At 44.7% G+C, this 26,543-nt stretch overlaps 1 protein-coding gene across 3 annotated transcripts in view; it reads right to left on the reverse strand.

The window, feature by feature from the left end:
* Positions 1 to 903: 903 nt before the first annotated feature.
* LOC143291888 (uncharacterized) overlaps positions 904 to 26,543 on the reverse strand; it is a 62,971-nt gene continuing 37,331 nt past the window's right edge. For 2 of the 3 annotated variants that reach the window (XM_076602020.1, XM_076602021.1), the window contains exons 2-10: positions 15,960 to 16,319; positions 13,043 to 13,215; positions 10,158 to 10,325; positions 8,773 to 8,968; positions 6,680 to 6,829; positions 5,284 to 5,496; positions 4,343 to 4,465; positions 3,422 to 3,554; positions 904 to 2,682 (exon numbers count right to left, since the gene is read on the reverse strand). In XM_076602020.1, the coding sequence (XP_076458135.1) occupies positions 2,264 to 2,682; positions 3,422 to 3,554; positions 4,343 to 4,465; positions 5,284 to 5,496; positions 6,680 to 6,829; positions 8,773 to 8,968; positions 10,158 to 10,325; positions 13,043 to 13,215; positions 15,960 to 16,319 (1,935 nt within the window). In that variant the 3' untranslated portion in view covers positions 904 to 2,263. Of the gene's footprint in view, positions 2,683 to 3,421; positions 3,555 to 4,342; positions 4,466 to 5,283; positions 5,497 to 6,679; positions 6,830 to 8,772; positions 8,969 to 10,157; positions 10,326 to 13,042; positions 13,216 to 15,959; positions 16,320 to 19,988; positions 20,923 to 26,543 lie in introns of those variants that run through there. The other variant, XM_076602019.1, reaches the window with a different exon arrangement.

The following is a 26,543-nucleotide window of genomic DNA, read 5'->3' on the forward strand; positions in this document are numbered from 1 at the left end:
GCAGTGTCACATAACACACATTATCACCAATCTGAATGGTTAATAAAATAAAAAAAAGTTTGTAGTTCAAGCCACTGCAACAATACTTTACATTTTGTCTTTTTTTTCCTGTGACACGTAACACATTATCACCAATCGGAATGGTTAATGTTTTAGTACGCAGTACAGACCAGTGCAATTTGCAATTCAAACCAGTGCAACAATACACAAATTGTCGCCAGTCAGAACAGTTAACGTGCAAGTGTGTGTGTGTGTGTGTGTGTAAACAAGTAGGTCCAGTAGTAAATTTCAGAAATTGTCACCAATGAGATCGGTTAATTAATATGCACCTTTCATTTTCCCATTGCAAACTACTTCAACTTTCAAAATGGAAGGGGTCGTTTCTGAGTTGCTGTTCCAGAGTCTCCGGTTGAGTGGAATGAAAAACGTCGTAGCATTTCACAACACAACACGAACGATGTTACATAACATACACTGCAGAGACTGATAGATGTCATCATATTTCACGTGAATCACGTGCGACCTGGCTGAAATTGGAACATTTTCATTCTTATTTTGAAATACCCCCAGATTAGTAGATAAATCATTCATTTTAGTACAGTGTAATTAGAGGTTGGAGTGGGGAATGGTAAAACAGTTTTTATACTTTGCACACAAACAGGGCAGGACCTAAACTTGATCCTGTGAAAAATCCAAATCCATGCCCAGCAAAATGGAAATTTATTGCATTCATTTCTTAGCATTTTCCCTATGATAACAGGGAGGGGGGGGGGGGTCCGCTTTTTTTTCATTTTTTTTTTTCACTCATGCAGTTAAATGCAGCAAAGAGGGGTGAAATTGAAGATGTTTATTACATAGGTTACACGATGACAAAAAGGTTTATTTTCATATCATCAGTTTTATGTGCCTTAAACTGCTGTTTAACTCTCCCCATACGAACGGCGAAAGAGACGACGTTAACAGCGTTTCAGCCCAATTACCACCATCAAAATATTGCAAGCGGAAGGCTCTTATACTGAAGAGGTGAATGTTGACAAAGAATACCACAATTCTGATGACGGAAGCTAAAGGTTGGGTCATTCAGACACCCACTGGACATCCGAAGGGTCTGTGTAGAGGAGAAGAGAGGACTGGCCGTACTGAGTGAGTTAGTTATTCATTTGCTGTAAAATATCAACATGTCACTTGATGCAAACAGGGGTAAAATGTTTTAAACAATAATTGTTTTCTAACAGAAATCCTTGAACCTTTGTACTCTCTCTCTCTCTCACACACACACACACACACACACACACACACACACACACACACTCACCGATAAATAAGTCATCGAGCTCTCTCCCTTCCTCGCTCCCCTGTCTGAATCTGTGTCTCCATACACACAAACACACGCACAAACGTACTTATGTATATGTACATTTTACATACATAAACATTAAGTTAATATACAAAGTTATTGTTCACTGTATGCCCACTACCAGTAATGTGCAAAGTACATCTGCCTATTACCGGCAACGTTGGGTTTCTTCGTTATATCGCTCGTGTTTGTCTGGACATCTCTGTTCATGTCATGTGGTATTCTACGCGCAGTAAGTGCACGCCGCGCATTGGTGTGTTATCGCCAAAACACTGACACCCAAACCGCCACTCAGGGACTTGAGAACTGGTTGGTGATGGGGCGATGGGGGATGAGTTGAGTCAAACCTTTGTAGGTTTGGGACAACGAAGGCGCGCGTTCTGTCGATCACAACCACGATATATTCAGATCACAAGAATGGGGGGAAAAAACACAAGAATACGTCCCTGAACTGTGAAGTTGATAATGTAATTAAAAGAACAGAACAGAACACAAAAAAGCAGTTAGTTGCTATAGGTGTGTCAGGGGTAATACTGAGCGTGCCCTTGTGCCACAGTTATAACCGTGAACGTCTGTGCGTGAAGAGACAGACTGATATTTCCTTGCTGGTTGTATCTCTAACGGAGGAGGAGGGCGGAACCAACAGTTTTCCAGACCGTGGTGCATATGGTGTGTGTGTGAGTGCGTGTGTGTGTGTGTGTGTGTGTGTGTGTGTGTGTGTGTGTGTGTGTGTGTGTGTGTGTGTGTGTGTGTGTGTGTGTGTGTGTGTGTGTGTGTGTGTGTGTGTGTGTGTGTGTGTGTGTGTGTGTGCAGTGCCTGACAGTGTCTCCCTGACTGTGATGAGTGTCCCCCTGATGCCGACAGGTGTCCCCCTGATGCCGACAGGTGTCCCCCTGATGCCGACAGTCACTGTTTCACTTTGCTGGCCCTCAGCTGGTCGTAACGCTCCACCAGCCTGTAGAAGGGAAGCAACTCGGGCTTGACTGGGGGTGTCTCTTCCTCTACCTCGAAGGGGTCTTCGGCCTCCTTGGTGGGGGACTTGAGGTCCTCGTCGATGACCTTGAGGATGTCGAAGCGCCGCACTTGCCTCAGCGCCTGGCGCAGGTCCTGCACGTTGGCCCGCGTGTGGTGGCGCTTCCAGCGCTCGAGCGCGTGCACGGCCATGTGCGCCATGGAGGCGCGCGCGCCAAGGTCCCGGATGTGCACGATGTCGCGCTCGATGGTCTCCTGGCCGCGCGGCGGGTGGAAGGGGAGGTGGCGGTACAGGGACACCCAGTCCTTGTCCACGCGGGCACTGATGATCTTGCAGGCCTGGCTGATGGGGTCTGGAACAGAGGAAAGGAAAAGTGATGAAACAATTCTCATGTACAATAGATGTGAACAGGCATGGCAGCAAGAAGTGAACCCGTTATATGGTGTACTGTCAACGGGTAGAGCAACACACATTCTGACAAACATGCACGCTCGGATTCACATGAAGCATTCACGCACATAATGACCTCCGACAGTCTCCTCTCAGTTTATGGGTGTGCTTATTCGTCTTGTCTTCAACGCTATCATGCCTTTCGTTTGTACGATGAAGTGTCTGGAATCTACACAGTCCCTGTGAGGACAACACACATGTAATAAAAGCGCGAAGCTAGAAACAAAGCGGGTCGTGATAAATAGCGGCAAGCGATGGGCGATAACAATAACGACGATGAACCATAATGGTTAATGTTGACACTCATATAGGGCCTATCCTCGGTCAGAGACCAATTCTAAGAGTCATTTTGTGTAACAGCTTTAATGCCAGACTGATGTGAAGAAAAAAAAACGCAAAGAAATATACTGTTTTTCCTCCAAATTACGTGTAGACCCATCCGGAAATATTCCAGAGGTTCGTTCCCATTCCTTACGGGTCATGCATATGTATGAACGTGAAAACCGTTTTTATTCGACTTAATTTTGACGCTAGAGCAAAGTTTTGGTGCAGGGTTCAATGGAAAAAAAAGAAGTTTTGATTCTGAGTAGTGAATTTTCTTCTATATGTATCCTGAACCGGAAATCCTACACGACCTTTACCTTTGTCCTCTCCCTTGGCGACCTTGGAGGCGAAAGGCACGCTGTAGAAGAGCTTCTCTGTGGCGTCGCTGGCTGTCTTGTGCAACAGGATCTTGCGGGCAAGCTGGGCAGCCTCTTCCGTCTCCGAAAACTCCTGAGGAAAAATGACAACAAAAGATGTATGTATGTATGTATGTATGTATGTATCTCTCTCTCTCTCTCTCTCTATATATATATATATATATATATATATAATATAGTGTGTATTTATAGTGGGCCTTTGGGAACCATCCCCAACGCCGACTGTCCTAAAACCCGAACAAAAGTTGAATGAATGTATGTATTTCTCTCTCTCTCTCTTTCTACACACACACAGACATATATATATATATATATATATATATATATATATATATATATATATATATATATATATTGGGCCTTTGGGAACCATCCCCGACGCCGACTGTCCTAAAACCCTCTTGGCCGAGAGACTGGGGATGTAACTTGGGAAAGACATTCTCAACTTTTTATCAAATTCTCAAACTCTAGCCCAGATAGTCGGGTTAGCAGTTATCTCCTCTGCTGTTCTGATGGTCAAAGTCGAACACGATTGACTGCCCAATGATACACACACACACACACACACACACACACACACACACACACATATATATATATATATATATATATATATATATATATATATATATATATATATATATATATGTGTGTGTGTGTGTGTGTGTGTGTGTGTTATTATTCGTTGTTGTTGTTCTTCCTCCTCCCCCTCCTCCTCCTGCTCGTGCTTGTGCTCCTCCTGCTTCTCCTCCTTCTTCCTCCTCCTCCTTCTTCTCCTTCTTCCCACTCCTCCTCCTTCTCCTCTTCCTTCTTCTTCCACCTCTTTCTCCTCCTCTTCCTTCTTCCTCCTACTGTCATGACCTGCTCCTTGACGTGGCGTTCCTCCTCTGCAGCGAGCAGTTCTCTCCGCGTGGTGACCAGCTCCTTGCCAGCCTTGTCCAGTTTCTCCAGTCTGGCGTCCACCTGGGCCAGCTTCACCCGCACCTGGTTTGTTTGTCGGTGTCATTAGTATTATTATTGTTATGGTTATAATAATTAATATTGTTTCTTCTTCTTCTTCTTCTTCTTCTTCTTCTTCTTCTTCTTCTTCTTCTTATTATTGTTATTATTTATCATTATTGTTGTTGTTATCATTATCGTTATCATTCATTGTTATTCTGAATCTTATTATTATCATTATTATTATTATCATTCTTCTTCTTATTATTATTATTATTGTCATTATCATTATTATTGTTGTTGTTATAATCATTCTTCTTCTTCTTCTTCTTATTATTATTATTATTATTATTATTACTTTCATTATAATCATCAGCATCATCATCATCATTATTATTATATTACCATCAATATTATCATTCTCATTATTCTTATTCTAATTATTACTTGTTGTTCCAGTTACAATTATTGTTATTACCATGATCATTATTATCATAATTCATCTCAGCATGATGATGATGTTGGATGATGACTATTATTGTTACTATCATTGATTTATTTCATGATGGTGATGGTGATAATAATAAATAATGAATATATGAATAATGATAGTAGGCGTAGTAGAAGAGGAAGTAGTAGTAGTAGTAGTAGTATTTCTTTATTTAGAATAGAATAGAATGCGTCTTTATTACCAAGTGTATCGGGGTCACAAGGAATATTGAGGTGGGATAGTACATAACAAGGTACGAATATAAATCGAAAATCATAGTAGTAGTAGTAGCATAAATCAGTATGATTATTATTATGATTATCATTATTATCATTATCATCATCATCATCATCGTTATCATCATCATCATTACCTGTCCCAGTGACTTGGCCACCCCAGGCTGCCTGTCCTTCAGGCCCTTCAGCTCGCTTGTTAGGCTGTCGTAGCTCTCGGCACAAAAGGAGGACTGCTCGGCGGGGCCATCTGTCGCTGAGGAGCCTGCCGCCGCCGCCGCCGCTGCTACTTTCTTTTTGAGGTTCTCTCTGCGTTTCTCCTTGAACTCGATCTCCAAGTCTATGTCGTTGAGCTGCGAATGTGAAATGAAAAGGGCGATTTATATCACTGATCGGTTGATTTTTTTCTTCTTCTTAAGATAGACAGTACTTAACTATTCGCGGGGTTATAGAAGGTTTTCCACAGATATGATAAATACGGATGACGTAAAGAGCGCGCAATACAATACCTATGCGCAAACACACACATACACACACAGAGATGGACAGACACGTTTATCGTCTCGTCTGAAAGACCAGCAACCAGACCATCACTCAAGATTTAGTTGAGGGGGAGGAGGGTGGGGCTGGGGGGTAACAATCCAGGTCCCTATAAGAGACTCGAACCCGTGGACACTTGCTTCTTCGTCGGACGTGTTACTACCAGGCCACCGCCCACTAAAAAAAAAGAAAAAAAAAAAGAAAAAAAAAAATTGTAAAAAGAAAGAAAGACATAACTACCAAACAAACTAACATACGTGATATATATATATGTATGTATGAATGTATATATATATATATATATATATATATATATATGTGTGTGTGTATATATACTGAATAAACAAATTAATAATAAATACGTTTAACGCCTCATCGGAAAGATTAGCATCCAGACCACCACTCAAAGTCCAGTGGATGAAATGAAGTATGTTGATAAATAAAAACAAAACAAAACAAACACACACACACACACACACACACACACACACACACACACATATATATATATATATATATAGAGAGAGAGAGAGAGAGACAGACAGACAGACAGACAGAAATATTTTTATTCATTTACTTATTCACTTTATTTACTTTTGTTTGGGTAGGTAGTTATTTTGTTTAGTCTTTCTTTTTTGTTTTTACTAATTTTGTTTGCGCGCGCGCGCGCGCGTGTGTGTGTGTGTGTGAGTCTGCGCGCGCGCGCGGAGCAGTGACCTGGCTTGTGGTAATGCGCACGACTAAGAAACGATCAAACTAACTAAACAGACAGATGAATCAGTTCAGTTCAGTTCAGTTCAGTATAGTTCAGTCACTCAAGGAGACAACACAGTGGGCGGACAAATCCACAGAATGCTCCACGACACCTGCTAAGCGGGTGCCTGAGCAGCATCTGAATGAATCAATGATTAACAACTAAAACAAAAGACGGTGTGTGTGTGTGTGTGTGTGTGTGTGTGTGTGTGAGAGAGAGAGAGAGAGAGAGAGAGTACTGACCATGTTGACGAGGCCGACCTCCTCTATCCTCAGGCTGTTTGCCTTCTCCCGCGAGCTGTCCACGGCCAGGGTCAGACGGCTGTGGTCAGCCTCCTGCTTGGTCAGGCTGTAGGTCAGTGTGTGGCACTTCTGCCGTACCTCCCTCAGCTCCTGACCACACAGCCACCACGATTAGATCCGTCAGTCACACTGGCTTCAACGACAACCGTCGATGCTTTTGTCCATTTATTTATTCTTTTTTCATTTTATTCATTCATTCATTCAGTTCGTTTCGTTTCTTTCTTTCTTCATTCATTCATTCATTCAGCTCCTGCCCGCAGCGTCAACATCGGGTACACTGGCTTCAACAAGCACCTTCAATGCTTTGTTTATTCATTCAGTCAGTCAATAAAACTTTACCACATTGTGCGAAAAGAGCAGAGAAACTCTCACTTCACTTATCGATTCTACTCCTTTCACAAGCATCTTTAAAAGGCTTCGGTAATCAGATTGTGCACTCTGACAAAATTATTATTATTATTTATTTATGTATTTATTCATTTGTTTATTTATTTATATTATATTATTTATTTATTTTATTTTATTTATTTTTTCTCAAGGCCTGACAAAGCGCGTTGGGTTACGCTGCTGGTCAGGCATCTGCTTGGCAGATGTGGTGTAGCGTATATGGATTTGTCCGAACGCAGTGACGCCTCCTTGAGCTACTGAAACCGAAATCAGTCACTCAGCCAGTCAGTCATTTATTCATTCATTCATTCAGTTAGATGGTTATTCATTTATTTGTTTATTTACTTTTCTATTCAGTTATCTGTTTATTTGTTCATTCATTCATTCAGTTAGTTAGTTAATAAGTTAGATAGTTGGTTATTCATTTGTTTGTTTATTTACTTTTCTATTCATTTATCTGTTTATTTGTTCACTCATTCATTCAATTAATTAGTTAATAAGTTAGATAGTTGGTTATTCATTTGTTTGTTTATTTATTTGTTCATTTATTTGTTTATTTATTCATTCATTCATTTATTCATTCATTCAGTCAGTCAGTTAGCTAGTTAGAGTCGTTTATTTAGTTAGTTAGATAGTTATTCATTTGTTTGTTTATCTTTTTTATCTTTTCTTTATCTGTTCATTCATTCATTCATTCATTCAGTTAGTTATTTAGTTAGATATTTAGATAGTTATTCATTCATTCATTCATTAAAAACAAACCCTGTCTATTCATTTATTTAGTTAGTTATTCACTTATTCATTTATCTATTTACTGCAGTATGTACACTGTGTACAGACGTTTTCAGCTGGACTGTTGACAGGGAACAAGTACGATACGGTACAATTCAATACAAGTCAATACAAAACAATGCTAGGCAGTACAGTACAGTGCAATTCTATACGATTCCACACCTCACCACACCTGCAAGCACGCACGCAGCTCTAAGCAGCGTAACCCGACCCAACAACTTTATCAATCCCTCCATTTTTATGTCTGCTTATACACATACATTAAGAATCACATTTAACCGCAAGCATAAAAAACTACAATCGCGTATAAACACACGCGTTATTTAAAAAGACACAGAGGAACCTGGCATTTCATAACTAAGCGAAATTATATGATCAACGAATTTCGTATGATGAATCAGTTTGGTCAAGCGCCATGAATCTTATTGGAGCTGTGTTTGTGTACAGATTACGCCTTGAATAGCATTACTTATGTAGCTCCGATCAAATGCCCCCCGTCTCTCTCCCACCCAACACCACCTCACCAACACCCCACCACTACACCCTCACCTTACACGACCCCCACCACCACCTCACCACCACCACCACAACCTCACTCAATACTTCACCCAACACCCCCCCCCCCCACTACCTCACCCACCACCCGCAACCATCTCATCCACCACCACCTCACCTCCACCCCCTACCCACACCCCACTATTTCATGCACCCCCCCCCACCCCTCCAGCTCAACTACCACCCCCACCATCTCACCCACCACCAAACACCACACCTCATTCAACACCACCATCCACGTCACTGACTACCCCCACCACTTCATCCACCACCACCACCCACCACCACCTGGCCCCCACCTTCATCTTCTCCTCCTTTTGTTTCTCCAGCTCGGCCAGGTCGTTCTTGACGTAGGAGGCGTAGGTGTCGTCCGTCTTGAGCCACAGGGTCAGCACGGACAGGGCCGAGCGCATATGGGTGCAGGCGTCCGCAAAGAGCGCCAGGAAGAGCAGCTTGGTGATGTCAGAGCGCGAGCAGAAGGTGGCTACGGGGGAACTGACGGGACAGGGGATGATGTTTGATGATATAGATAATGATGATAAAATAGTTATGATAGGAGGAAGGTGGCAGAATGGTCAATTATTTGTATTTGTATTTCTCTTTTTATCACAACAGATTTCTCTGTGTGAAATTCGGGCTGCTCTCCCCAGGGAGAGCGCGTCGCTACACTACAGCGCCACCCATTTTTTGGTATTTTTTTTCCTGCGTGCAGTTTTATTTGTTTTTCCTACCGAAGTGGATTTTTCTACAGAATTTTGCCAGGAACAACCCTTTTGTTGCCGTGGGTTCTTTTACGTGCGCTAAGTGCATGCTGCACACGGGACCTCGGTTTATCGTCTCATCCGAATGACTAGCGTCCAGACCACCACTCAAGGTCTAGTGGAGGGGGGAGAAAATATCGGCGGCTGAGCCGTGATTCGAACCAGCGCGCTCAGATTCTCTCGCTTCCTAGGCGGACGCGTTACCTCTAGGCCATCACTCCACATTAAGACGCTTATTTGCCAACACTGTGTCCGGTGGGGTCTGGGTTCGATTCCCGCTCCCGCCTTTTCTCTCAGGAACGTGGCAGAATGGTTAATTAATACCCTATATGCCAATACGGTGTCCCTGGGGGTCTCAGAAAGGTGGCAGAATGGTCTGGGTTCGAATCCCGCTCTCGCCCATTCTCTCAGTTTTGACTGGAGAATCAAACTGAAAGTCTAGTCATGAGGATGACTCGAAAAACCGAAGTCCCGTGTGTTGCACACATCTTAGCGCACTGATGAAGGACCCATGGCCACAGGTGTAGTCCACTGGGAACATTTTGTAGATGAAATATACTTTGATTGGAACACTAATATATATATATATATATATATATATATATATATTTGTGTGCGTGTGTGTGTGTGTGTGTGTAGAAGAAATCTACTTTGATTGGAACACTAATATATATATATATATATATATATATATATATATATATATAAAGGTCTGTATCTACACACACACACACACACACATTTATATGTGTGTGTGTGTGTATGTTTGGGGAACTCGGAATGAGTGGCGTGGGAGTGATGCCACTGAAACGTGCAGATGAGAGGGCAGCAGCAAAAAACAAAACAAAACACACTAAAGAAAAAAACATTAACAAAAAAAGACCAACAACAAAAAACCAACTGGACACAGCGCAGCCCGGTACCTGAGCATGGACAGCGTGATGCCCGTGGTGCAGAACTTGCGGTACAGGGACCTGGCGGACTGGATGCTGTGCTCCGCCCGGGCCTTCCACAAGGCCTGCTGCTCGCTGTAGTGGGCTGGGGTCTCCAGGTAGCAGTCCTCGTCAGGGTCGTAGAAGCTCACACAGTACCTGCACGTGCAAGATCACGTGTGTGTGTGTGTGTGTGTGTGTGTGTGTGTGTGTGTGTGTAAACGATGTTTGTTACATGTTTTGTTCATTTTGTTTGATCTTTTTTTTAATTTTTAGTTTCATTTCGTTGTAGTGTTAACGTTTTGTACACGCTTTGCAAATTTGGTGGGAAGCTCTCAGTCAAGGCCCTGACCAGTTCGTTGGGTTTATGCGAGTGAAGGTCAGGCCTGCTGTTTTATTTATTTATTTATTCATTCAGTCACTTATTCATTTATCTATCTTTTTTTCTTTTTTTTTTTTGGCACATGTGGTGTATCGTGTATGGATCCATGCACACGCATTCGCATCTTGAAACCGAAACTACATGCACAGAAGTGGCGCCCGCGCGCGCGCGCGCACACACACACACACACACACACACACTAATACGCAAAAACGTGTGCGCACACACGTACACAAACACAAAAACACACACACGCGCTTGCTTGCACGCATGCACACAAGTATTCACAAACACACACGTTCAGCTGAGATCATTTGTGATCGCACGCACGCATACAAGTATTCACACATCACCCACCCACACATACAGTTGAGAACATTAATGAATATAAATTTCTCGGATTGATCATTTGTAATGATTTGATACATGAGAAAAATACGGGGGTGGCGGGTGGAGGTGTGTGTGTGTGTGTGTGTGTGTGGGGGGGGGGGGGGGGGGTTGTCAAGAAAGCACAACAGCGCCTGTATTTTTTTTATTTTTTAATTTTATTTTTTTAACTAGCGCCTCAAAATGTTTGAACTGAAAGAACAAATCATGGTTGACTTCACCAGAGCTTGAAAGTGTGCAATCTTTGCTATTACTGCTTGGTAATGGAACATTTCTTTGGCAGAAATCACAGCTATAGGCAGAATTGTAAAAAAAAAAAACAAACAAAAAAAAACCCCCTGCTACCGAGATTCTCGGATCTGGCCTAACATATCTGTACGACAAATACCAAAAACGGCTACTCAGAGAAGCAAAATTAATCAGTTAGGATGAATCACAGCCAGTGTTTGGGATTTTCTAGTTGCTCTCCTCTTACGACGTCGGTACGGAAGTATTGGGACCAAAACCAGTCACAGATGTATTGTAAACGTTTCGGCAATAGCTTTTTCCCCAAAGCAGTCAATGCCCTGTCTCTCGAACTAATCACAAAATGTATAAAAAGAGAATCGTGCAATCAGCAGCAAGTTAACTGAAGACCTTGTCATCAGCCCCGTCTGTATGTAATGTGTTTTGTATGTGGCGTATGTTTAAGTTTTAGCCCAACACTCGGCTTATATCACAGTTTGACATAAGTTTACATTTGGGCCAACAGCAAAGTGAGAGCTGTATTATCAATGGTTTCTCCAGTCAAAGGGAAACCATTTACAGCTTAGTCTTTTGTGAAGGACTATGACTCTCAAACTAGGAAGCAAAATTGCACTGGCTCTTAGTGCTGCAGCCTTGTGGGCTAGCTGGCCTTTGGGAACCATCCCAACGCCGACTGTCCTAAAACCCTCTTGGCCGAGAGAGTGGGGATGTACTTGGGTAAGACACTCTCCACTATAATCAAATTCTAGCCCAGATAGTCGGGACAGCAGTTGCCTCCTCTGCCGTTCTGATGGTCATAGTCGGACACGACTGACTATCATATCATATATGTTTAAGTGGACAAACGCATTGATATGCTGAGTGTGTGTGTGTGTGTGCGCGCGCGCGCGTGAGTATGCATGCACAAGTATAAGCATTTGTGTCTAAATTTCTACTGTATAATTATGTGTTTGTATAATCATTTTCGATTTATAATTGTACCTTTTATATACTGTTCCTCATTCCCCCCCCTCTCCTGACCGCCCCCCCCCCCCGTCCTCCCCACCTCCCCGTGCATAATAAGCCTGAAGAAGCTGTACTTCAGCGAAAATTTGCTGCATTTTATTTACAAGTTTTAAAGACATACAAAAACTACTGTTTGTTTTTAATCGATATATGTTACCGCTTTTGGTAATCATATATATAACAAAAAACATATACATTCAATTCTTTTTCTTCTTCTTCTTCGTTCGCAGGCTGCAACTCCCTGGTTCACGAGTGGGCTTCTACGTGTATGACCGTTTCTACCCCGTCATGTAGGCAGCCACACTCCGTTTTCAGGGGATATGCCTGCTGTGTATGTTCTTGCTCCCATAACCCACCGAACGCTGACATGGATTACAGGATCTTTAGCGTGCGTATTTGATCTTCTGCTTGCCTATACACACAAAGGGGGTTCAGGCGCTAGCAGGTGTGCACATACGTCGACCCGGGAGATCAGTAAAAATCTCCACCCTTTACCCTACCCACCAGTCGCCGTTACCGAGATTCGAACCTGAGACCATCAGATTGAAAGTCCAACGCTTTAACTACTCGGCTTGGGTAACGGCGCCTGGTGGATAAAGGGAAACAAGAACTAGTCAGCATGGAGTATGGCTGCCTACACTGCGGGGTAAAAACGGTCACACACGTAAAAGCCTACTCGTGGACATACGAGTGAACGTGGGAGCTGCAGCCCATAGAAGAAGAAGAACCACACAGCTATTGTGCCCGTCATCGTCAGTTCAATATCAGTGACTGGTCTGTCAGCAGCAGCAGCAGCCCCCCCCCCCCCCCCCCCCCCCCCCCAAGAAGCAACAACACACGAGAGACAGCCCCGGACCTGTGGATGTTGTCCAGCAGAGTCTGGCAGGCCTCCACCAGCACGGGGACCCTGTCCGGCAGGAAGGCCTGCACCTTGCTGAACACCTCCCTCAGGGCGGCGGGCAGCTGGGGGTCTCCCTTGTACCGCTCAGGGTTCGACGTCTGCCTCAGCATCTCCTCCACTTCGGAGGCCTGTGTCATCACGATGGTGAAGATGGTGATAATGATGATAATTATAATGATAATAGAATAATGATGATGATGGTAATAATGATCATAGTAATAATAGTTATAATATTAATGATTATTAAGTACTTATCATTATCATCATCATCATCATGGGACTGCGACAGACGAACCCGGGTGTGGCTGTGGAATTCAGAATGAGCGGCGTGGGAGTGATGTCACTGAAATGGTGCAGATGATGGGGCAGCAAATAACTACTACTACTATATAATAATAATAACAACAACAACAATAATGATAATAATAATGATAACAATAAAAAGAAGAAGATTAATGAATTACAGTACTTTTTTTCAGCGCAAACTCGCCATATCACATAATGGGGTCTAACCGCCTCACATGAATCAGTATCTTTACAATGGTGTATAACTGCACACAACAGCCCATGAAGACTTGCAAGAGAAAGATAAAATTAATCGTCAACACCCCGGACATTGTCCTGACATTTTTCTGTTGGATTTGTGTTGGGAAAAGACAAGAACCAAATCCGATGTTTAAAACAGGGATTTCCCACGCTTTCTCTCATTTGCGATAAAAATAAAGTGGGGTCGCCTCCAGGCTAAAGACCAAGCCTCTCTTAACTCTTTCACCGCCATAGGCGACTTTTGTCGACATCGCGGGGTCGTGTTGGTAAGACCATTAATAGAGCCTTCCGCTTGTAATATTTTGAAAGAATACCACATTTCTGAAGACGGAAGCTAAAGGTTGGGTCATTCAGACACCCACTGGACATCCGAGGGGTCTGTGTAGAGGAGAAGAGAGGACTGGCCGTACTGAGTGAGTTGATTGTTCAAATTGTAACAAAGCTTGACAGCTGCTGCCAGTTTCCCCGACTATACAACAATGACGAACCTTTGCTCACTGGCCGAGGTTGAAGCGAACACGTCCATATTGTTGTTTCAACATGAACCGAAGCCTGCTGTGACTGAGAGCATCAAATCTGGAATACGTGGCGCTGGGGAGTGTTTTTCACACAGAAACGTGGCGGTGAAAGAGTTAATCCACGTTTTGTCGTAGGTAAAGTGAGAGAAAGCGTGGGACTGCGAGAAAGTGTGGGCTGACAAGGATGACGACGATGGTAATATTCATGTCGATGATGCCAACTGGAAGAAAGCTTCGCATGTAATGATAAAACTGTTGTGTGCCGTTTCCTTGTCTGTCATCATCACAATATCATCGTCCACGTCTGTCTGTTTCTTTCTTTTGCACCCACATGCACAACGGGTCGATCCTGGTGTAGTTTTTTTGCTTATCTTTGGCGAGGATGACACTAACTCCAGCCAGTTGCTGCTCGCAACTGGACGAGTATTGTGTGTACGCCATTTTGTGCTTTCCTGCTGTGTATGCCGGCGGCGCGTGGAAAGTGTTCACACTGGCCATCAGCCGTCTCCAGCCAGCTTTTTTTTTTTTTTTTGTCTCGTGCAGACAGATGAGATGGATGATACAAGTTGCCTGAATCTCAATAATAATGATTTGTTTCTTCATCTAGAGAGTGCCGTATAGTTGCTAGCTGACAGCCACAAACTGGCTGTGTCTGACTGGTGTGTTGCTGTGTCAGGCTGACAACAACTGGTAGGGCTTGCTATGGAGGTAATAAAAGTGCTCCATCGCCCACGCTCTTCAGCTAGTTTGCTGGTGTCACCTCATCGTCTGTCGACAAGTCTGAGGTCTCTCTCCGCTGTTTGCTGAGGTCACCCCATCGTCTGTCGACAAGCCCTTGGTCTCTATCTCCACTGTTTGCCGCCAGTTCATCCTCATCTCCCAATAATCATAGCGATACTCCAGTCCAGTGGCAGTCTCGATGTAACGCGTCCGCCTGAGAAGAGAAAGGAATCTGAGCGCACGGGATGGAATCCCCCCATTGGCCAGTCTTCTCTCCCTCACCACTAGAACTTTGAGTGGTGGTCTGGACGCTAGTCATTCGGATGAAACGAAAAATCGCGGTCCCATTTGTAGCATTCACTTAAAATATGCAAAAGAACCCACAGCAACGAAAGGGTTGTCCCTGTCAAAATCATGTAGAAAAATCAACTTTGATAGGAAAATAGGGTGGCACTGCACTTTAGCGACACGCTCTCCCTGGAGAGAACAATCCGAATTTCAAATACACACAAAAATATGTTGTGACAAAGAGCAATACGATAAATGTTCGAGTTATCATGTTGAGAGCAAGACTCCTCAGTTTTCAATTGCGCTCTGATGGTCACTGGTAGGCGTATACCCTTATCTCCTCTCTCTCTCTCTCTCTCTCTCTCTCTCTCTTCTATGCCATTCCTTTGCTCATTTGTTAATATTTTTGTTGTTGTTGCCATGCGAGGTGTATGTAAGTTTTCATCTCTTTTTTTTTCCTTTTGTATTTCCTAGACTAGTATATACGTTTTCTTTACGAGGGTAGGATGAAAACAGGCCGATAAGTGCCTATTCATTTTCCGTCAATAAAAACATTTCAATTTCAGTTTCGATTTCGATTTTGATTTCTCTCTCTCTCTCCATGCACCTCCCCAACCCCACTCCCATAAACAACAACAACACACACACACACACAAACAACAACAACAACAACAACAACAACAACAACAACAACAACAACAACAACAACAACAACAACAACAACAACAACAACACACACACACACACACACAAAACAAACAAACAAAAAAACAAAAAAAAAAAAACTGTTGTAACTTTACCTTGTTGAGGTCCAGGATCCACAGAGTCTTCATGAGGGTCTTGACAGGGAAGGCGTACCTGTCCACCTCAGTGTGCACCGTGCCCCGGTCCCCGTAATACTCCCGCTCCAGCCTCGCCACCTTCCGCGTCACGGACTTCAGCTCTTTCGTCACCGCCGCCCTGACGTCACGCATGGAGCGCGGCGGAGCGGCCATCAGCTGCACGAGTCCAGGGTCGCCGGCGGGTCCTCCTCGTCGGCGTTGTCGGCGGCCTGGAGTGCCGGCGCCCGTAGCGGGAAGTGCCGAAGGCTCCTCGGCTTTGAGGGCGAAGGCGGCTTTTGTGGCCAGGGTGGGCATTCGGTGTTCCAGCACCGGGCGTAGCTGTGGAGGACAGGGCACGAAGCGACATTTCATTGTACAGATGGTTGAGAGGAGCTTTGTCTGAGGACGTCAGTTATGGTGCCCTTTGCCAAAGGACAACAGTTACGCTGCCCTTTGCCGAAGGACAACAGTTACGCTGCCCTTTGCCGAAGGACAACAGTTACGCTGCCCTTTGCCGAAGGACAACAGTTACGCTGCCCTTTGCCGAAGGAAAACAGTTACGCTGTCCTTTGCTGAAGGAAAACAGTTATGCTGCCCTTTGCCGAAGGACAACAGTTACGCTGTCCTTTGCCGAAGGACAACAGTTATGCTGCCCTTTGCCGAAGGACAACAGTTACGCTGCCCTTTGCCGAAGGAAAACAGTTATGCTGCCCTTTGCCGAAGGAAAACAGTTACGCTGCCCTTTGCCGAAGGAAAACAGTTACGCTGCCCTTTGCCTAAGGACAACAGTTACGCTGCCCTTTGCCGAAGGACAACAGTTACGCTGCCCTTTGCCGAAGGACAACAGTTACGCTGCCCTTTGCCGAAGGACAACAGTCAGGTTGTCACGGTTTATTTTTCAGCGCGCAGAAGTGCGAACTGCAAACGAGACCTCGGTTTATCGCCTCACTCAAATGACTAGAACGCTCAGTTTGATTTTCCAGGTCAAACTTTAGAGAAGGGGCAAGACCAGGAATCAAACCCAGACCCTCACGCACACCGTATTGGCAGATAAGCGTCTTGACCATTGTGCTGACCCCCCTAGTTACCCCCCCCCCCCCCCCCCAACCCCTGACCCCCACCTCCCCGCCAATACGTTGACACAACACAAGCGCAACGACTGATTTTGCAGTCTCACACATGTCAAGTCCCACCTCTTAACAGAAAAAAACCGAATGTACACAGGCCCAACAATACACACACACGAACATACGAATTCCCGCCCCTTCCCCCCCTCCACACACATACACACACACGCACACACAAACGCGCGGTTGAGCGGTTAAAAAATAAGCAAACAGACGGACAAACAAACAAAAACAAACATAAACGTCACTCGTCACGCGCATGCACAGGCAGAGACACTCGCATACATATACACACGCACACACGTTCATTACGTTATCACACTTAATGTATATATTGTTTCAAGATGTTTCCTTACCTGTGTATCTGTGTATGGACACACACAAACATGTAACATTTTACATGTATGACCATTTTTTGTTATTCCGCCATGTAGGCGACCATACCCGGCTTTCGAGGGTGTGCTTGCTTGCTATGTTCTTTTCATAACCCACCGAACGCTAACATAGATCGCAGGATCTTTAACGTGCGTAATCGATCTTGTGCGTGCTTATACACGCGAAGGGGTTCAGGCACTAGGGGGACTGCACTTTATGTTGACCTGGGAGAAAGGAAAAAATTCCACCCTTTACCCACTAGATGCCACGGGGCGATATCGAACTCAGGAGACGCGGGCGAGAATCCAGCATTCTGACCATTTGACCACCGCGTTGTGTCCACACGTTGGTCAGTCATATTCTACTTGCCTACCCCTCCTTGCCCCTACCACCTATTTTCAATTCAAGATAATTATGGTGTAGCGTATATGGATCAGTGCTTGCGCTTTGACACCATCGAATGGGAATCGAACCTGTTCCCATGCAAATGCACAAGTCAACCAGCGTGTTTCTTTCCACACCGAAACAAAACGCGCTTTTCAAAACGAACGCACACTCTAGTTGCCAGGGGCAATGGTTCACAACGCCGATGTCCTCACAGGAGTGTAACGTGGCGATTTTCCGATTTCCCGGGGATTGTTTTTTCCTGCGATTTTAAGACTCCGGAACAAACAGCACATTGCTGAAATCAATGTATGGCCAGTTAGAAACAAGAAACCAGCCCCCCCTCCCCCATACCCCCCCCCTCGACCCCCCCAGGCCCCACGCCCCACCCTCAGGCCATTATTAGTATGAAAGCGTGGTCAGTACGAACCATTTATTTCGTTCAGTCGGATTTTGCTTTAGAACTGCTTTTTCATTCCATGCTAGTAACATTCAGGTTTATTGTCGACAACCATCTCCTGTCTGATATTACGCTGACACCACCAGACTGATAACACGTTAGCATTTGCAGCGAAAATGATAAAGGTTTACGTTGTGTGTGTGTGTCTTTCGAAGTGAAACAGCTTGACTGCGAGCTTGATGCTTTATCAAGCGCACTCTGTGCTTTTGGTCTTTTCGTGCAGAATAACAAAATTATTAAATAATTGAATCTTTTTACCACAGTTATTGTTATCATCACCATCATCATCATCGTCATCATCGCCATAAAATCATAATCATCATCATTATAACTATACACGACCCCCATTCCGCCACATTACTGACATCAGTAATTAAGTTAATCCTAACTCAGAGCCCAAAACTAAGCTGAACGCTGACCCTAACCCCTAACCCTGAACCCTGACTCTAAACTCGGTCCCCATTCTTGTGTTGTGCCTGTTGAACACACGACCCTGGCCTTCCACAGCTAGTGATTGTAGTGATTTCACATCACTGTGTGTAGGGTTCAGCACGGGAAGGCAGGGCCCGTTCCTCTCCTTCCGCATCTTTCATGTTCCCCAGTCGAAGTCGGACACCAATCCATACCGAGGTGGCCGGAGGAAAACCGGAGGATAGTGCCTTTTCACCGAGGACACAACATGCCTCAAACGCGGCCTCGAACTCGGATCACTGGTGAACAATAAGTCACAAGTCCAGTTTGTGCCTGTATCTGTACTAAAAACGACAAAGTCAATCCCCGACTGATATAATCTGTGAGGAGAAAAACAAACAAACTGATACCCGACGCAGTTACCAAGCTACAATCAGCCAACAGACTCAGATAGGCATAGCGTAACAAAAGGTCCTGAATAAACTTGCCCTCTCCCCCTCGCCATCCATCTCCGACCCCCCCTCACGCCACCCCCACCCCCCGCCTCCCCATCGTTACACTGGCTGTTGGGGAAGGGGGGTGGGGGGAGGGGGGGCAGAGCGCAAGAATAACAAGCCTCAACTCCTTCTTTCGCGCTGATGCACCCTCGAGGGTTTACTGACTGCTGAAAATCTGTACACAGAATTAACACGGCGTTTGACTCCAGGGGGGTTGGGTGGGTGGGTGGGTGTTCGGATTGGCGGCATGGGCTGTGAGAGAGAGAGAGAGAGAGAGAGAGAATGTTGACGTGAGGACTTTGCAGTGGAGTCACCGCATGGTCGCTTAGAGAAACACAGCAGGGCGCCACCCCCCGCGTGGTCTGTGAGTTTGTTTGTGATTATTACGTGTGAGTGGATGGGAAAGGGGAGCAAAGTGCATGTTGTGTACGCTTGTCCAGTTTCTGCGCCTCTCGGGGTGGGGGACGGGGTGGGGTCGCGTTCTCCTTGGCGAGAGCGGTCCGAATTTCACACAATGAAATATGATGTTACAAAAAGCAATACATTACGATATAATTCATTGTAGTCCATACTGTCTCATTCAAGCCAGTAAATCACCCTATCACACACCATTGAGATGTTTGGTCTATCAACAGATCAATGATAGATGGTAACGAAATAAGTTTTTTTTTTTCTTTTCAAAGCCTTTCGATGTAAGTGATGCATGCTGCACGCTGGATCTCGGTTCATTGTCTCATCCGAAAGAAGTTTATACCTTCTCCTTGCGGCGTTCCTTTGTCTGTTGCACCTTGTCCCTGGCGTTGAGTTCAGACCCACCGTTCCTCTTGGGGTCAGTTTTCCCTTTGTGACCTCCGCTTCTGTGGCCTTGTATTGAAACAGGATTCTTAGACAGTGGAGCAGAACTGGGCGTCTTTACTGCTGAGTGCTGCTCAAAACCTGCGAACCGAACACGCTTGTTGAGACGCAGATCAGCCATTTGTGTTTGTTTTCAAGACCCCTCAGAAGCCGCGAACTTGATCAAGCCAAGATCTCGTGGCGTGAGTCGTCAGGAGGGAGGCACGGGCTGCTGTTGTCTTGGGAGGGAGGGGAACTATGAGGAAATGTTAAGCAGACTATGGTACTGTCAATCATTGTTCTGTGGAGGGAAGACCGAAACGGTGGAAAGTCTTCGGAAGATCCTGTTCATGTTGGAATCAAGACGTCAGCAGTTGAAAGGATTTCATAAGGCCGTAAGACGACACAGGCCTTCTGATAACTCTGGCATTGCTGCTGGAAGAAAAGGAGCGTAGATTGGACTGTCCACATTACAACATTTGTTTAGTCAGACCAGGTTCCACACTGTAATGTAGCCATCCAACAAGGCCCAATTCGGTCTGTATGGTGACACTGACGAAGGTGTGTATTAAATTTTTAGTTTCAAAAGGGTGTCAGAACGTGGGGTCACATCCATATACGCTACACCACATCTGCTGGAAAAAAAAGAGCAGATACCTGACACTCGCATAACCCAACGCGCTGATCCGGCTTTTGTAGTATTTTAAGACAGTGTTTTTAAAGCAGGATATAACTCCATAGAACAGAACGGAAATCCACTGTGTCAACGGGTTGTCGAATGCCCTGCAGCTGTAAGCAGTCTCTAACAACAAACGGGGTCACGAAGAAGAACACGAGAGTAAGGTGTACAACCCGACATTTGTTTCCGATACACTGCTTGATGTCCACTGTTGAGTCACACGTTGACTTTAATGCAGACGGTACCAGAATTTGTTGAACAGGAACAGACACATAGGACGAATACCACTGTCAGGGTTGATGCACGCAACATGTATCATGTCACACCACCATGTAGACCACCAAGACGGAACACGTCTGCAGTCTGTCCGGGTTTTGGCAAAACCTTTTGCCTCATGAACGGTGCTCGCGCAAACGCCTCCCACAAGAACCGATTCGATTTCCATCTTCGACATTACCCAGATGCATTGTTTGAAAGCACTCCGTTTTAATTTGACTCACTCTTCTGTGAAAGAACACCTGTTTGCCATGATAAATTTCCATCAGCACTGAAATCCGGTCCTGTACGTTCACCCCTCTGAAAACTTCCCCCGTCCTTTGAAACAGGAAGGACTCTATCAACACGGTGTTGCCGACAGTTTCAGGTTACTATTTGTTGTGCTGTTTCTCTGGTTTCTCTCACGAAACCTCATTGATTTCCTTCTGGCCTGACAGCTGATGCCAAACAAACTGGTTACACATCGTCAATAGAAAACTTCAAGCACACACATTACTCATAGTCCCGTGTTTTTCGTTGCTCCTTCCTTGTTTTTTTTGTTTTTTGTTGTTGTTTTTTTTTTTTTTTCATCCCAACCACCAACTTTGCACCCAATATAGGGGAAAAAAAACCCAAACAAATCCACAAATAAGCCAGTGAACTAGGCTCTGCTTGTGGTCTAATTTTGTACACGTCCACGGTACCTGCCTGTGTCAACAACGCTGGAGTCTGCGAGTCTGGCTTTCAACTCTTCTCGCTTCATCGATATTCAGGGGTTCTGCAATCTGTGACATTCGTTCCGTTCCCATCCAACTTCACCCCAACACCCCCTCCATCAGCCCCCCTCACCTCCCACCCACTCCCGCCTCCTTCCACACATCAATAGCCAGCCTAAAAAAATGAGACTGAGTGGTGGTTGATGGCCATTGGCAAAGGGACGGCAGGGGCTGTTGGGAGGAAAAGCAATAACCCCAACAACGTAAAGTGTGTGTGTGCGGGGGGTTGGGGGTGGGGGTGGGGGGAAGGGTGTGGGAGGGGTGTACCTGAAACGATCTTTGGACCACAGACAAGCTTGCTTGGCGCGTGTGAGGAGAGCGTCTGGAGTGAACTTGCGTGGATTGTTTCTTGGGGTGATTGATGGGTGTGTTGACGGGAGAAAGGAGGAAGCCGTGTGTGTGTGTGTGTGTGTGTGTGTGTGTGTGTGTGTGTGTGTGTGTGTGTGTGTGTGTGTGTGTGTGTGATATTTTTGTTTTGCTTGTTTACCTGTATATATTTATCTGTTTTGTTTGTTTCTTCTTCTGTTCTTATTCATATATCTAATGATTTATTATGTAATACTTTATGAAACCCATCTATATCAACCAAAGTATTTGAATGCTTCATGTACACTTAAAAAAAAAAATCAGTTTCTTAAAAAATAAAAAACCCACAGGTATGGGACATAAAACTCCAGTCATGTTGCCTATAACCCAACCGACATCAAAGGGGCCAGTTCAGGGCTGACCGGGTATTTACCGAAGCGTGAACTGTACAAGATTGGATGAAACGCGCGTTCAATGCGATCGTAGATGTTGCTGCTGCTGTTGTTGTTGATGATTATGGTGATGATGATGATGATGATGATAGTGATGATGATGATGATGATGATGATGATGGTGTGTGTGTGTGTGTGTGTGTGTGTGTGTGAGTGGAGAGAGAGAGAGAAACAGAGTTAGATTGGCAAATGACCGACGTAACAGACACGCATTTTTCACGCTGTGTTGTACTTCTGTCTGCAAGTGTATTGGTGGTTCTACAAAAGTGGGATTTTCTTCTCAACAAATTTGCCAGGGACGACCACTGTGTTCCAGCGCGTGTGTTCCTTTAGGTGCAGAAAGTGAACCCGGCACACAGGATTTCAGTGTAACTTCTCATCCAACTGAACAGCACACAGGGTCCAGCGGAGGGAGAGTGGGGAATACAAAATCCATGTCTTCCTTACAAAGGGCTCGGAACCTTGGACATTCGCTTTCCAGTCCACCGCTCCACCTACACAAGAAGGCGCTGAGAGTCCGTTAGATGCGCACACACACACACACACACACACACACACACACGCACGCACCATGGTCTTGAAGTGGAGTTTAACGACTTATTGGCAAGGAGAAGCCCCTTAAGGTCCGAGTTGTTCAGTGCTTGGAGCTTGACACACAACAGTCCACCGGTATTACTGCAAAGACTTCTTATCGACCTCAACAGCTCTTCTGGACATAACATCAACGGACTCTCAGCACGTGGGTCTTGATCCATCTTGAGAGGACTGGTCAAGGGGTGGCAGTGGACAAGGGAGACTACAGAGAGAGAGAAAAAAAAGGTCACCTGACCTCCGGTGACAGTGTCTTTTAGTGGACACTTCAAAGAAGGGAGAAGAAGCCTTTGCCAAGTCCGGCGGGCAATCATTTCGCGTGCTTACTCCTTTAGCGTGTGTGTGAGCACGTGCGCAAGCATGTGAATGTGTGCTTTCGGGGTGGGGAGTGGGGTTGGGGCAACCAGAACTGTGTACTTGTTGATTAGAACACAAACCGAAAAACAAAGAAAAATCAAAATTAATGAATGAGCCAAACCAAAATGAAGAAGAGCGATTGACTGATTAATCAATGCGACAATCGAAAAATAGAAATACGAAGGGAAGGAAGGAAAAGAAACATGCAGATGGGTGCTATTTTGGCAGTGTTGTTCAAATGTTCTGACCAACACTGGCTGGCGCCGGGTTATATCATGAGAGTGTAGCCTTGTCAAGTAGTCCCAAACCTAAATGGAGCCCCGTAACAGTATTGTCGTCACCCTCATCATTATTGAAAGAAAAAATGGGAAAAAAAGTACTAAATTAGTGGTGGGGGGAAAGGTTGGGGGACTAATAATTAACAGTAGGGGTAACAGGGTAATCTTCATGCTGTGCATAAATTATGTTTAGATAGTGTAGCGACGCGCCCTCCATAGGGAGAGCAGTCCGAATTTCACGCAGAGAAATCTGTTGTGATAAAAAGAAATACAATCAGCATGGATTTCTTCTGCAGGATTTTTGCCACATGGATTTCTTCTGCAAGATTTTTGCCAGAGGACAACACATTTGTTGCCATGGGTCCCTTTTATCAATGCGTTAATGGCATGCTGCACACGGGAGACCCTCGGGTTTATCGTCTCATCCGGGGGACAAGACCGTCAGCTTAATCTTCCAGGATAACTGAGCAGAAAGGGCGAGAACGAGGGGGAGTGTTATGACGCACGTATGGGGCATGTTGCAAGGTCCGCTGATTGTTTGCCTCCTCCTACCCTCACCCCCCCCCCCCGCCCCGCCCCGCCCCCTTCACTAAACCACTAGCCCCCTTCCCACCACCACCCTGCCCCTATCTGGCTGATAATACCTGATTCAAAGGACACACGTGTGGACAAGCAGAGTGGAATGAGGGTCGTGGAGATATTTTCTCTCTGTTTAGTGGAAGTGGTTGATGGTCATTGATAGTCCAAATATTCTTTAAAATCATTTGAATAAATCAAAAGCGAACTAATCTTCGTCTGTAATTATGATAATGGAAATCTTTATAAAAAAAATTGTGGAGGAATAACGACGCACGCGGACGTATACACGCGCACGCGTGCGCGCGCGCGCACACACACACACACACACACACACACACACATACACACTCTCTCTCTCTCTCTGTCACACACCCACACCCAAACATATATGGAAATAAATGTATAGATAGACAGGCAGACAGACAGACAGATAGATAGATAGATAGATAGATAGATAGATAGATAGATATGGCAGCTGTTAGTCGGCTCTAGACGTAAGCAGCATGTTGTGCACATGACCCCGTGTTTAGAAAGCGCTTTGAGCTTGGTCTCCGACCGAGGATATGCGCTATAAATGTATCCATATCATTCATTCATTCATTCATTTAGAGAGAGAGGGAGAGAGAGAGCGGAGAACCAACGCATCCTGCAGGGGTCACAATTTTCTTCTTTTTTTTTTTCTTTTTCTTACCCCCCCTCCCCCAGACCTTTGTAAAATAGTTTAATTGGATTGTTGCTATAACCTTTGAATGTTTTTATTTAAATTGTTTTCATTTATTTATTTTTTAAAAATTATTTTACATCTATATGTTTTAGAGTTGGAAAGTTATTCTATTAGTCAGACTGTTGTTAAGTTAATGTTGTGAATAGTATTGTTTTCATCCCCTTCAAGGCCTGACTAAGCGCGTTGGGTTACGCTGCTGGTCAGGCATCTGCTTGGCAGATGTGGTGTAGCGTATATGGTTTTGTCCGAACGCAGTGACGCCTCCTTGAGCTACTGAAACTGAAACTGAAACTCATCCCCTTCCCTCCCCCCCCCCCACCCCTTTTTTTCATGTCTAATATCATTTAATGTGGATAGACATTAAATGAAATTGAACAATTTGAAAAAACAACAACAAAAAACAAAAAACAACAACAACAACAACAAAACCACCACTGCTAGCAACCGGTCTTAACGTTACGTGGCACACGAAGCAGAGAAGGCAGCTCATGACAGACGACTGTTTCTCACATAACCATTACTGTTCACTCCTCTAAATAGCGGCACACAGCAGGGGGAGCGGGGCCGGGGGAGGGGAGGGGAGGCGCGGGTGTGGAGGGACGTCCCATGCGCTGAGCCGAGGAGAGACAGATGATTATGAGGTGTACATGAAACAGGACGTTAGCATTGTATTGCTAAATTGCTGGGTCCTCTCTCGCAGGACGGGTGCAGGATGCACTCTATAAACGGAGTCCGATTAGGTCTTTATTAATAACCCGTCCCTGCTTTTTTTGTTTATTGGTGGACTGGTCGGTCGGTTCGGTATATTTCTAAAAAAATAAACAAAAACAAAACAAAACAAAACAAAACAACAACAAAAAATCTTCTACTTTACTGATACTCGTTGTGAGATAATCCATGTGTGCCTTTGCCTCAACCAAGAAGAATAGTGTTTGTTTGTTGCGAAATATTTTTCTCTTTCCTTTTTTTTGTTGTTGTTGTTGTTGTTGTTGTTGTTGTTGTAGTTTTTTTGGTCACACAATTATCTTAATTAACCCCAAGAACGTCCTCTCAAAAAGACTGATGATGGTTTATTCATAAACTCCGTCTGTCTCCATTGCTCTGTTCTGTGTCGCGTTCGTTATATCGGGTGCCCCCCAAAAAAGTGAACTGCTTTTTGACAAGTATTTTCTCAGTGATAGAAAAAACGAATTCATTGAAAATTGTAACACGGTAACCTTAGGGTATTATCAACAAGTCTGCAAAATATCTAAAAGTTCGGACGCAAATTATGCGAGTATTATCAAATTCAAAACAGCATGTCCAAAAATCTAATAGCAGAGGAAAACTCACTTATTTCAGTTTATGCTCGATGTGAAGATATAATATTTCCTCCCTTTCTTTCTCATATGTTTTGCTCTGTCTTTCTTTCGTTGGCGTACTTTCGAAATCTCCATCTTAGTGGTTCGCTGGCGTGCGCGAGTGTGTTCAAGTCTAAC

This window comes from Babylonia areolata, chromosome 18 (assembly GCF_041734735.1).
Source record: "Babylonia areolata isolate BAREFJ2019XMU chromosome 18, ASM4173473v1, whole genome shotgun sequence".
Taxonomy (NCBI): domain Eukaryota; kingdom Metazoa; phylum Mollusca; class Gastropoda; order Neogastropoda; family Buccinidae; genus Babylonia; species Babylonia areolata.